Below are 13015 nucleotides of genomic sequence, written 5' to 3' on the forward strand. Positions count from 1 at the left end.
TCTTTTTTTAAACACATTTTTATTGAAGTAGAGTATTATAAAATACAAAGGTAAATAGAAGAGCGGAGAGGGGGGAGGGGGAAGTAAGTAAGTAAATCTTTATTACGGTCAAAGACCACCAATACACATTAGTTTTTACAATATGTTAAAAAGTACTGACATTAAGATATAATTAAAAAGTATTGACGTTAAAAGTGGAAAATAACATACATGTTCTCAGATTGTTTCGGTCATGCCCTGGTTTACCTGGGTGCAACGCTGTTAAGTATAGGGGAGGGGGAAGAGAAGTGAGGAAAGATAGGGGCAGGGGAAAAAGAAGCATTGACTTCCGACTCTCCCTGTTGTAATGGAAAAAGGCATTAGCATCAAATCGCAGCTTTTTGCTTTTCCATAATAGTATGAAGAAGCCATTTCTATAAAGATCTATCAGTCTAATCGGTAAAACCTAAAGTCAGAGTTTCATTCTTTTCCACTTCAAGCATGAAGTTCAGAAGCCGTTTCCATGTGGAAACAAAAGTACTTATCTTCTTTTCTTCAGTCAAAGTGGTCCGTTTTTGCCATTTCAGCCAGCTCCACCAACTTCGGCAACCAGCCTTCCAGGGTTGGTTCCATTCTTCTGCTCTGACTGGTTGTTAGACTTTCTAAAATGCAAGGGACCAGCTGTCTGCAAGGAATATAAATCCTTCCATTCACCCACCATCCAGTCAGAGCTGAAGAAGCTTCTTGAATGAGAAGCGAAACGTCTTCAAAGAAAAAACAAGCAAGTCCAGTTGCCTCTTGAAAAACAACAACACACCTTTGGGACATAAAGAGTCAATGGAATTCAAGATGGGTTGGAGTTGGTTCTCTTGCGGCTGCAAAGGAACTCTAAACTACGTGACCCGTCAAAACCGCGGTCCACTAAAGCGCGCCCGATCAAAGCGCGTACGTGACGTCATCAGCAGCGTGACAAATAAAATTAAAAATAAATTAAATTAAAATTAAAATAAAATTAAAGCAAGCCGATTCACATAAAGGTAAGGGTTAGGGTTAGGGTTAGGTTAAGGGTTAGGGTTAGGTTTAGGGTTACGTTAAGCGTTAGGGTTAGGTTTAGGGTTAGGTTAAGGGTTAGCGTTAGGTTTAGCGTTAGGTTAAGGGTTAGGGTTAGGGTTAGGTTAAGGGTTAGGCTTAGGGTTAGGTTTAGGGTTAGGTTTGGGGGGGTTAGGGTAAGGTTTTCGCGTTAATTTTAAATTTACCGCTCACAGCGTGCCGTTTTCGTCACGCTGTGATGACGTCACGTACGCGCTTTCGTTGAGCGCGCTTTAGTCTACCACGGATTTGTGGTGGAACCCTAAACTAATGGCACTCTTGACTCCTCCCTCACCCAGTCCAGTCCTCTCTTACATTAACCAAACCTTAAGAATGCCCGCAGGTAACTTGTAATGGGTGATTTGATGGGTCACTTTGGAGTTCAGAAAGAGTTAAAATTCTGACAGCAGAAATCAGAAACCAGCAACCAAGAACCCGGCTGGTCAGGGAACTTAAAAAAAAAAAAAATCGATGCAAAGTACATTGCTGATGCAAATCCTTTCGACAAAAGAGCACTTAAAGTTTATTTTCACTTTTGTTTCAACAGTTCACGACCGGGGAGACCCCCCAAGCGCTCCCTGGGGGTTGCGATACAAGAGAACACACGCTTGCTTCCCCACGGAGTGCCGGGCCTCTTATCGCCGGGGCTTATCTCCCCAACAGGTAATAAAAACCCTTTGGATGCTTCTCCTCTCCCTGCTTCGTCCTGGGTAGCGGTTGAAATAAACTAATATTGATCTAACTGCCTTGTCCTTCAAGGGCTTTTTCAAGCTTTACCAGAGGTTACATTATTGGATTTCTTGAGCATTCATGAAACCTCTCTCCAGTCCGTCCCCCCACCTCACCCTTCACCCACCCACCCACCCCCACCCCAACCCCCACCCCACGTGGCGTTGCTGAGCTGACTAAAACCTAATGGATTTGCAATTTAGCTCTTCATTAATCGTAATTTCCTTAAAGGGAAAGTGCCATTCAGTGCCTTGGTCATACGATAGGGGGAAAGGTTGATCTGCGAGCTTGGGAAGGGACTCTTTTGAGAGCCCAGTATGGGGGGTGTGTGTATTTCTCTTCTCTTTGTTTTCTTCATCAGAAGCCAGCGATCATGGGGACAGGAGGTAAAGGGCAGCCAATGGCTTTTGGCCTCAGGATTTGCAACGTGATAAGAGCGTAGGAAGCTGGGTAGTATAGATTGCAAGCAGTTGTACGTCTTGATAGACCTCTTCTGGTTATTAGACGGTGGGGAGGTTGAGGTGGTGGAGGGCAGCAGTAGCGATAATATTTAGACTTCTATACCGTTTTACAGTGCTTTACAGCTCTCTCTAAGCGGTTTACAGAGTCAGCATCAGTGGAGGGATTCAGCCAGCTCGCACCTATTCGGGAGAACCGGTTGTTAACTTTCCAAGCAATCAGGAGAACTGGTTGTTGGAAGAAATCTCCTTTTGGTTCTTTCCACTTTACAGGGCTAATCCTGTAAGGAAGGCAGGAAGGAAACATTCTGGTGTTGTTTCTAGCCTCTTCTTTATTGCCCTGCTTAGAGAAACTGCCTCTCTGGTTTAACCCTCATTACATAGTAACAGCTAAGGCGAAGCGCCCATCGACATGAGTGATGTTGAGTTAGCCATGCCCACCTGGTCACATGACCACTGAGCCCCACCTACCCAGCTGGTCATTAGGGCAGAGAACCGGTTGTTAAATTATTTGAATCCCACCACTGGTCAGCATCTTTCCACTCAACAATCTGGCTCCTCATTTCAGCTACCTTGGAAGGATGGAAGGCTGAGTCAACCTGGAGCCAGAGAAGAATGAACTCCTAGAAGTGAACTGAATTAGCTTACCATACTGCATTCTAACCACAGGAAGGAAGGAAGGAAGGAAGGAAGGAAGGAAGGAAGGAAGGAAGGAAGGAAGGAAGGAAGGAAGGAAGGAAGGAAGGAAGGAAGGAAGGAAGGAAGGAAGGAAGGAAGGGCAATAGCACTTCGACTTATATAGCACTTCACAGTGCTTGACAGCCCTCTCTAAGTGGTTTACACAGATAGCCTTTTGCCCCCAACAGTCTGGGTCCTCATTTTACTCACCTCGGAAGGATGGAAGGCTGAGTCAACCTTGAGTCGGAGGGAAGGAAGTTAGGAAGGAAGAGAGTAAGGGGTAAGGAAGGGAGGAAGAGTGAAGGGAGGAGGAAGGAAGGAAGGAGTGGGAGGGAGGGAAGGGCAGGAGGAAGGAAGGAAGAACAGAAGGGAGGAAGGAAAGAAGGGGAGAGGGAGGAGGAAGGAAGGAAGGGGGAGACAGAAGGATAAAAGAGAGAGAAGGGGGGAAGGAAAGAGAAGGGAGGGGGGAAGGAAGGAGGGAAGGAAGAAGAAAGGAGAGAAGGGAGAAGAAAAGAAGGAAGAGAGGGAGGAAGGGAAGGAGAAAGGAAGAAGGAGAGAGAAAGGAAAAAAGGAGAGAGGGAGGGAGACAAGGAAGGAAGGAGGGAGGGAGAGAGAGAAGGAGAAAGAAAGAAAAAGAGAAGTACAACTGGTTTTGAATTATTCTGTCTGCTATCCACAGTGGAGGAGGAAAGCCAAGGGAAGTAGTGATCGCTTATGATGGCTAGTTATGAATCATGCTTCACAACTCTAATCACATATTGAGATGTCCACATGTACAGTATTTCAAGATGCAGATGATACGCATCTTGTCACTCTGCCGCAACCCTTGGAATACAAAAATAAACAACAGCGGAGACACATCGCAGGACTCATCCTGCAAAGCTATAGCCATTAACCATGGCCTGACATTCAGCGGCTGTGCCATGGCAGATTTTTGCCCTGGCATAGAGATGAAAAAGGAAGAGGAATAATGCATGTTTCATTTCCACCCTGTCTTCGCCTTCAGAGCCTCCGCGCTTCACTGTGGAAATCATGGCTGTTAACATTAGTGTTTCCCCACAACAAAGGCAAAAACCACGCCGTTGTTTGCCTGTCAACAGTGAATCTTTAAACACCCTTGTAAACACATCTGGAAAAGAACAGCGTTGCCAAGAACCTTCACATAACAGTGACAAGGTGTCAGTCATCCATCTCTCCCCGCCCTGCTTCTCTCGCAAATCGAGGAGATTCCGAACAGTTCTATTACAGCTAGTCCTCAACTTACAACCATCATGGAGTCTGCCCATCACAGCCAATCAGAATAAAGCTGGAAGGGACCTTGGAGGTCTTCTAGTCCAGCCCCCCTGCTCAAACAGGAAAACCTATACCATTTCAGACAAATGGCTGTCCAGTCTCTTCTTAAAATCCTCCAGTGATGGAGCACCCACAGCTTCTGGTGGCAGGCTGTCCCACCGGTTAATTGTCCTTGCTGTTAGGAAGTTTCTCCTTAATTCCAGGTTGCTTCTCTCTTTGGTTAGTTTCCAACCATTATTTCTTGTCCTGCCCTCTGGTGCTTTGGAGAGTAATTTGACCCCCTTCTCCTTTATGGCAGCCTTTCAAATACCGGAATACTGTTAGCATGTCCCCTTAGTCCTTCTTTTCTCTAGACCAGTGATGGCTAACCTTTTCTGGATTGCGTGCCAAAAGCGGGGGGAGTTCAGGGGGGGTGTCAGGCACGGGCATGCCACACCTATAATGCTATGTGTGCCACCCCAGTGTGCATGCATGTGCAAACCTCCCCCCCCCCTGTCGCTTTTGGTGCACTTTTTTCACCCTCCCCAGGCTCCAGAGGCTTTCTGGGAGCCTGAGGAGGGGAAAACAGAGGCCCTTTGGAAGCTTCAGGAGCTTCCCTGAAGTCTCCGGAGGGCGAAAAATGGCCGTACGAGCAACCCGAAAATTCAGGAACCGTGATTCTGGTTTGTCCATAGGGCTGTTTTTCACCCTCCGGAGCCTTTCCTGAAGCTTCCGGAGGGTGAAAAACGGCCCTACGGACAAACCGGAAGTTACCATTTCTGAACTTTCGGGTTGCTCGTACAGCAGTTTTTCACCCTCTGGAGCCTTCAGGAGGCTTCCCTGAAGGCTCCAGAGGGCAAAAGACTTCCAGTTTGCCTGTAGTGCTGTTTTTTGCCCTCCGGAGCTTTCAGGAGGCTTCCCTGGAGCCTCTGGAGCACGAAAAATGGCCCAGTGCGCAAACCGGAAGTCCATTCCCGAACTTCCTGTTTGTGCGTTTGGGTGGTTTTTCACCCTCCGAAGGCTTCAGGAAAGATGGCCGAAAAAGAAGGCCGAAGTTAACTGGCCAGCACATGCATGCGCGCTGGAGCTGACTGGGCAACGCCTGGTGTGTGCCCTAACAAATGGCTCCACATGCCACCTATGGCACGCATGCCATTGGTTCACCATCATGGCTCTAGACCAGTGTTTCTCAACCTTGGCAACTTTAAAGATGTCTGGACTTCAACTCCCAGAATTCCCCAGCCAGCATTCATGCCAGCGAGAAGTCTTTTGTTGGGCGCATCTTCAGTTAAGCCACTTTTTTTCAGTGCTTCAAATGGTCACTGAATGAATGGTTGTAAGTCGAAGGCTACCTGTGCAGGTAGTCCTCCACTTACAACAGTTCATTTAGTGACTGTTCAAAGTTGCAATGTCACTGAAAACACTGACTTAAGACTGTTTTTCACACTTACGACCATGTAGCATCCCCATGGGCACACGATTAAAATTCAGATGCTTGGCAACTGACTCGTATTTATGACGGTTGCGGGGTCCTGGGGTCACAGGATCCCTTTTTGTGACCACCTGAGAAGCCAAAGGCCATGGGGAAACCAGACCCACTTAACAACCGTGTTACTAACTTAGCAACTGCAACGAGTTACTTAACAAAAGTGGCGAGAAAAGTTGTAAAATGTTCATAACTTACAAATTTCTCACATAGTGACGTAGGTCTTGGGCTCAATTGTGGTCGTAAGTTGAAGATTACCTGCATCTATTTCGACTTGGACCCTTTGGCCACTTTGTGAATTGACAAAAAAAGTTGTAAAATCGTGCAAGACTCACTTCACAAATGTCCCTATTTTAGCCACCTAAATCTCGGGCTCAATTGTGGTCGTAAGTCGAGGACTCCCTGTATTTGAATGTCTAAGGCTGATGACATCATTAAGTCACAAGCGTCATTGAAGTTGCCCAGTGGCACAAAGTCCAGATTTTTTGGATTCCTTCCTCTTGGCTTTGCCAACCTGGCTTTCCCCCCCTGTGGCGAAAGGATTGATGCTACCCACGTTTCTGTCATTGTTATAAATGGCCTCTCCCTCCCTTGCTTCCGTTCCATCTGCTGCCCCCCCTCGGACTACGCCCGATATGAGAAGGAGCTGGCACTCTGCAGCCAATAAGCTTCCGAGTGGCACTTCGCAGGTCTTGCAGGACAATCTCTGCATTTATTAAACGGTTATCAGATAATGAAAACATCGGGCGTGTAATATCAGCGTCTGCAAACTGCCATCGTTCTATTGACCAGCGACGAGCTAAATTGGAGAGGGCAGGTTGATGCCGCTTGCAAATCAAGATGCAATGTATACGAAGGGCATTTTGTCGGGGTGTTTTGTTCCAAAACAAGTCCTTTCGCCCAAAGCCTTTGGCTCTGGGATGGAGATACCCAATGTGCCAGGGTTCCAAGGAACACCCCCAACGAAAGAAGACTCCGAGTTCTTGAGTTTCCTCAAAGTTCCATTTTATTAGAGATGTCATATTGGTACATCCGGGAAACTCCAAATCTGAAAGTTTCCAGGTTTGCCCCAGACCCAAACGAAAGTCCAAGTCCCTGCCCAGCACTCACATGCCCATTGCATGGTCCAATCAAAGCATCATCCCAACTGGAGATGCCTCCCAGTCACACCACTCCAGGGGCAGGGCAAGGTGTCCTTGACTCTCTGAGAAAGAATGTTATTAGGACTATATATCTCCCCATACTCCCTATCATCCCCCCTCTCAGTTTCCCACGGCATTAAATGTGGCAGGCCTGAAGGCCCAATGCAAACGATGGCTTCCAGGCCTGGCAGATTGCTGTTATAGGATTCTTTGAGGCCTGAGAGAGGAAAGGGGTGTTTCCAGAATATAGGTAGTCCCCAACATACGACCACACGTGAGCCCCAAAATTTTATTGCTAAGCAAAGCAATAGGTAAGTTGCGCTTCGTTTTTTTTATCTTTTTTGCCACCGCTGTTGTTCTGACACAACTTCCAAACACGACAAACCCTCGGAAGTTAACTCAAAGATTCCTTTAATTAGGAGCTCCAACAGCCCCGGCAAAACATTTCTCCCTCACCACAGGCCAACAAGTCCGTCCAGCCGGGAGATGAAAAGTTGTCTGTCACATCTATTCATCTCCGGCCCCTGCCTTTCATCCCCAGAGCTAAGGTGGCCTTTCGCTAGCAACGGCGGCTCTTCCTTTTTATAGCAATAGCAGTTAGACTTATATACCACTTCATAGGGCTTTCAGCCCTCTCTAAGCGGTTTACAGAGTCAGCATATTACCCCCGACAACAATCCGGGTCCTCATTTTACCCACCTCGGAAGGATGGAAGGCTGAGTCAACCCTGAGCCGGTGAGATTTGAACAGCCGAACTGCAGAACTGCAGTCAGCTGAAGTAGCCTGCAGTGCTGCATTTAACCACTGCGCCACCTCGGCTCCCTCCTTCCCAGGGATCAGCCCATAGATTTCCCCTGCTCTCCTCTCCTCTGCTTTCTGCGCATTCACGTGTCAGGCGCTGGACACAGCTGTTCCTCCTCTTCCTGATTATCGACATCCAGACCTGGGAGCTGTTCTCTCTCTCTCTCCCTCCCTTTCCCCCCTCTCTCCCCCTTTCTCTCCCTCCCTCTCTCTCTTCCTCTCCCTCTCTTTCTCTCCCCCCTCTCTCTCCCCCCTCTCTCCCTCCCTCCCTCTTTCCATCTCTCTCCCCCTCCCTCTCTCTCTCTCTCTCTCTCTCTCCGTCCCTCCTTCTCTCATTCCCTCTCTCTCTCTCCCTCTCTCCCTCTCTCTCCATCCCTCTCTCTTTCCCTCTCTCCCCCTCTTTCTCCCTCTCTCCCTCCCTCTCTCTCCCTCTCTGCCTCCCTCTCTCTCCCTCCCCCTCTCTCTCCCTCCTCCCTCCCTCTCTCCCCTCTCTCTCCCCTTCCCTCCCTCCCTCTCTCTCTCTCTCTCTCTCTCTCCCCCCTCTCTCTCAGAAGGTTTGGAGACTCCTGATTTAAAGAGCTTCTCTATTAAATTGAGACTTAGCTAGAAAAAAGATAGAAAACAAACACGAGCTGATCACGTGACCATGGGGATGTTACAACCTTAGTCAGTGTGAGAAATGGTCGTCAGTCACTTTTTTCAGTACCGTTGTAACTTTGAATGGTCACTAAACAATTGATTGTAAGTCAAGGACTAGTTGCATCATAATTCTTCTGCGGTCTTGCAATTAATCCTGGAGGGCTCCGAATCTTAGTACGACAACCCTGTGAGGTGTGACTGGCCCAAAGTTACCCAGTTGGTTTTCATGGGCAAGGCGAGACCTGAACTCACAGTCTCCCCTTTTCTAGCCTGGTGCCTTAACTACTAGACCAGGCTGCCTTCTAAAAAACTGTTTCTCTGGGGAAGGATCTAACCTTGCTTCCTGGTTTTTTAGAGGTTCTGTTTTTCCAAACATTGGGATCAGAGTCTACAAAATCCAGTAATGGTTCTTTAAACTCAATGGAGTAAGTAGCTTACCCCAATATACTGTACATAATGGCTAACTGGTGTAAGTCTTTCTACAGTTGTCTTGAGTTTGCTCTTATGGAGAAACATTTGAGCCACGAAGTCACACAGGGACTCTCCGTGGTCCTTTTTCCTGCCATCTTTTTCAACATACACCTATGCAGTATTTTGGTTTAGGATACCCATTGTTGCCTTCACTTAAGGGCCCTGCCATTATCTTGCCTGCTGGAACCAAGTTCCCTGGTAAGGCTATTGATTCAGGGTGAAAAGATTACATTGATCGTTGTTTATTGACAGCAATCAGCTAGTCAAGTGTCCTCAACTGGAGATCTCTCCCTAGTTTTCTACAACGCCAAAGCTGAGCTGTCATAAAAACGGCTTAGTTTGTGGTTTATTGTAGTCCCAATCATTTGTGGTTTATTCGTGTCTAAGACAGGACTAGAACTCACCTTCTCCTAGTGATTGGCCCAAAATCACCCAGCCAGCTTTCATGGCGGGTCTAGAACCCACCATCTCCTGGTGATTGGCCCAAAGTCACCCAGCCGGCTTTCATGCCTAAGGCAAGACTAGAACTCACGGTCGCCTGCTTCCTAGACCAAATTGATTCCTGCACAAATCCATAACACACACTTTTCTTAATATATAGAAGTGGCTTTACTCACAGCTCCTGTCCTTTCTCACATGGTCTCCTCTTGAAGTTTTATCAAGAAGCAAACTTCCTTAGCTTTCTGAATCAGCCAAGGTCATTCACTCTGTTTTGAATGCCACCATTGTGATTTAAAACCCTTGTTTATTGCACGGTGTTACCTCCGACACTGGTCTTTTCTTAAGGTATTATCTTGGTCCCTCTACTAGAACGTAAACTGTGTGTTATAATAACAAATCTTTAGTGATAATGGCACCTTTTAGAATGGCTTGATTGATAGTGATGCATGCCCCCTTTAGTCTGCACAACTGAGGGGGAATAATAGAGGCACTTACTTCCTTTGGATGGAAGAAAAGCCAGCCATCATGCTCTTTAAGATGTACAGAATCCCAAATTAGATAAATATTTGCTTTATGGGCCCAGCATTTAATGTTACGCTTGCCATAATTTGCTGCCTTTTCGACAGGCCGCAAATAAGACATTGGTCTACCACTCTATAAAAGTGCAGTAAATTAGATTAGAGCGACTTCCCCAGAAAGTAATTATTCCATGTATTTATGAATTGTAAGGGGCCTTGTAGTTGTTATAAAAGGCATTTATTTCCTCAGGACAGAGTTAAGTAACCAAAATAGAGAGGGAACAGAGGAGTGAGTGAGTGAGAGAGAGAGAGAGAGAGAGGGAGGGAGGGAGAGAGGGAGGGAAAATGAGAGAGAATGAGAGAGAGAAAGAGAGAAAGAGAGAGAGAATGAGGAGAGAAAGAGAGAGAATGAGAATGAGAGTGAGAGAATGAGGAGAGAATGAGGAGATAATGAGAGTGAGAGAATGAGAGAGGGGGGAGGGAGGGAGGGAAAATGAGAGAGAGAGAATGAGGAGAGAAAGAGAATGAGAATGAGAGAAAGAGAATGAGAGAGAGAAAGAGAGAATGAGGAGAGAGAGACAATGAGAGTGAGAATGAGAGCGAGAATGAGAGAGAATGAGAGAGAGAATGAGAGAATGAGGAGAGAGAGAGAGAGAAAGAGAGAGAGAATGAGAGAAAGAGAGAATGAGAATGATAGAGAGAGAATGAGAGAGAGAGAATGAGGAGAGAATGAGGAGATAATGAGAGTGAGAGAATGAGAGAGGGGGGAGGGAGGGAAAATGAGAGAGAATGAGGAGAGAAAGAGAATGAGAATGAGAGAAAGAGAATGAGAGAGAGAAAGAGAGAATGAGGAGAGAGAGACAATGAGAGTGAGAATGAGAGCGAGAGAATGAGAGAGAATGAGAGAGAGAATGAGAGAATGAGGAGAGAGAGAGAGAGAAAGAGAGAGAGAATGAGAGAAAGAGAGAATGAGAATGATAGAGAGAGAATGAGAGAGAGAGAATGAGGAGAGAATGAGGAGATAATGAGAGTGAGAGAATGAGAGAGGGGGGAGGGAGGGAAAATGAGAGAGAATGAGGAGAGAAAGAGAATGAGAATGAGAGAAAGAGAATGAGAGAGAGAAAGAGAGAATGGAGGAGAGAGAGACAATGAGAGTGAGAATGAGAGCGAGAGAATGAGAGAGAATGAGAGAGAGAATGAGAGAATGAGGAGAGAGAGAGAGAGAAAGAGAGAGAGAATGAGGAGAGAAAGAGAGAATGAGAATGATAGAGAGAGAATGAGAGAGAGAAAGAGAGAATGAGGAGAGAGAGAGAATGAGAGTGAGAGAGAATGAGCGAGAGAGAGAATGAGAGAGAATGAGGAGAGAGAGAGAGAGAGAAAGAGAGAGAGAGAGAGAGAGAGACTGCATCGCACAAAACTTTTGGAAAGTTGGAAATCGGCCTGCTTCATAATTTTTCCAGTGGATAAAATTTTAGAAAACAGCGCTGAAACGTGTTGCCATGTAGCCCCGAGCTTCCTTCAGCTAAAACAAAGAGGCGTTAACCTTCGCAAAATTCTTTCAATGTGTTGAAAGAAGATTTCTTCAGTGACTTATTATGCTGGATAAGGTCACCTTTCTGTTTTTATTAACAGAGGAAGGATTTTTGATCGCAGATTTTGATTTTTGGAAAACGTGGCTGAAATTAGGCCGGGCACGGGTGTAGAGAAAATGAGTTGAAACCCTAGCCGTGTGCAGGTGTTAGGAGGTCATTCTCTGTGTAGGACGAATTCAGCTTTCTGGTTTTATTCCTACAACAGCCATCTTGTAAGGTAGGTTGCAGGGAGAGACCCTGCCTTAAAATCTTTGATAAATTCCATGGCTGAGAGTAGGCCTTTATTTAAATATTTATTTACTTAAGAGCCAAGGTGGCGCCTTAAGAGCCAAGGTGGCGCAGTGGTTAAATGCAGCACTGCAGGCTACTGCTAGATCAGCAGTTCAGCGGTTCAAATCTCACTGGCTCAGGGTTGACTCAGCCTTCCATCCTTCCGAGGTGGGTAAAATGAGGACCCGGATTGTTGTTGGGGGCAATATACTGACTCTGTAAACCGCTTAGAGAGGGCTGAAAGCCCTATGAAGCGGTATATAAGTCTACTGCTATTGCTATTGCTATTGCTATAAATAATTTACATCTCACAGCAATACATCTTGAGTGGTGTACCAGGTTTAAAACCCAATAATCCAAACAATGACATCTTCCAGTTTAATAAAACACACAATTTCAATAAGTCTTACATACAGATATACAGATTAACAGAGTTGGAAGGGACCTTGTAGGTCATCTAGTCCAACCCCCTCTCCAAGCAGGAGACCCTACACCACTTCTGACAGATGGTAGTCCAGTTTCTTCTTGAAAGCTTCCGGTGATGAATCTCCCATAGCTTCTTTTCCATTGGTTGATTGTTCTCACTGTCAGAAAATTTCCCCATCCCAGAGGCTCGAGGAAAGCCTCCGGAGCCGGGGGAAGGCGAAAACGCCACCCCCCATCCCCGTGCTGTAGGAGGCCAACTAGGCCATGGCCAGCATGCCCACGTCCACCCAGCAACCAGGCAGATAACCCGTTGCTGAAATTTTTGAATCCCACCCTTGATGGGATGGGTTATTTTGTAATTATAACCCGTTTCCCCCATATATTTATGAATTGTAAGGGGGCCTTGTAGTTGTTATAAAAGGCATTTATTTCCTCAGGACAGACTTAAGTAACCAAAATAGATAAGACCTCCCTGGATAACAAGCCCAATCGGACTTTTGAGCACATGCGCTAAAATAAGCCCTCCCCCGAAAATAAGCCCTCCCTGAAAATATTGCAACAGAGCAGCAACCATGAGGTGACCACACCTCCTGCACCTCAAAAATAATAAGACCTCCCGAAAATAAGGCCAAAAGCTTATTTTGGGGGGGTGTCAAAAGAAAATAAGCCCCTGTCTTATTTTCGGGGACACTAATCAATAGAACGTTCTGGAAAGAAGTCGAATGGGAAAACTTCCCTGAATGCTGAAGATCTCATGCAGCGTTTCATTTCGTCAAATGAGTATGTAAGCTTTGGACTATTAATATCTGAAGAACTTTTCCAATCACCCAGAACCAATCAAATTGAAATATTTGACTGGAAACAGAAAATTCAATAAAGTGCTTTTAGTAGGATTCCAACAAAGCGAAAAGCTTTACTTGGGCTATTTTTATTGAAATATGTGCACATATTTTAAAGCATGAAAACTCAATAGCGTAGCTTTCCTGAAGGTGGATTTTAAAAGTGGGAAAGAGGGAACTAAAGA

At 46.0% G+C, this 13015-nt stretch overlaps 1 protein-coding gene across 2 annotated transcripts in view; it reads left to right on the top strand.

The window, feature by feature from the left end:
- Positions 1-13015, top strand: part of DACH2 (dachshund family transcription factor 2) — a 321366-nt gene that overhangs the window by 169198 nt on the left and 139153 nt on the right. For both annotated transcript variants that reach the window (XM_087727336.1, XM_087727337.1), the window contains exon 2: positions 1616-1731. In XM_087727336.1, coding sequence (XP_087583462.1) covers positions 1616-1731 — 116 coding nt within the window. The remainder of the gene's footprint in view (positions 1-1615; positions 1732-13015) is intronic.

Source organism: Thamnophis sirtalis, unplaced genomic scaffold (assembly GCF_051295495.1).
Source record: "Thamnophis sirtalis isolate CommonGarterSnake01/CBP01778 unplaced genomic scaffold, rThaSir2_p1.2 scaffold_13, whole genome shotgun sequence".
NCBI lineage: Eukaryota > Metazoa > Chordata > Lepidosauria > Squamata > Natricidae > Thamnophis > Thamnophis sirtalis.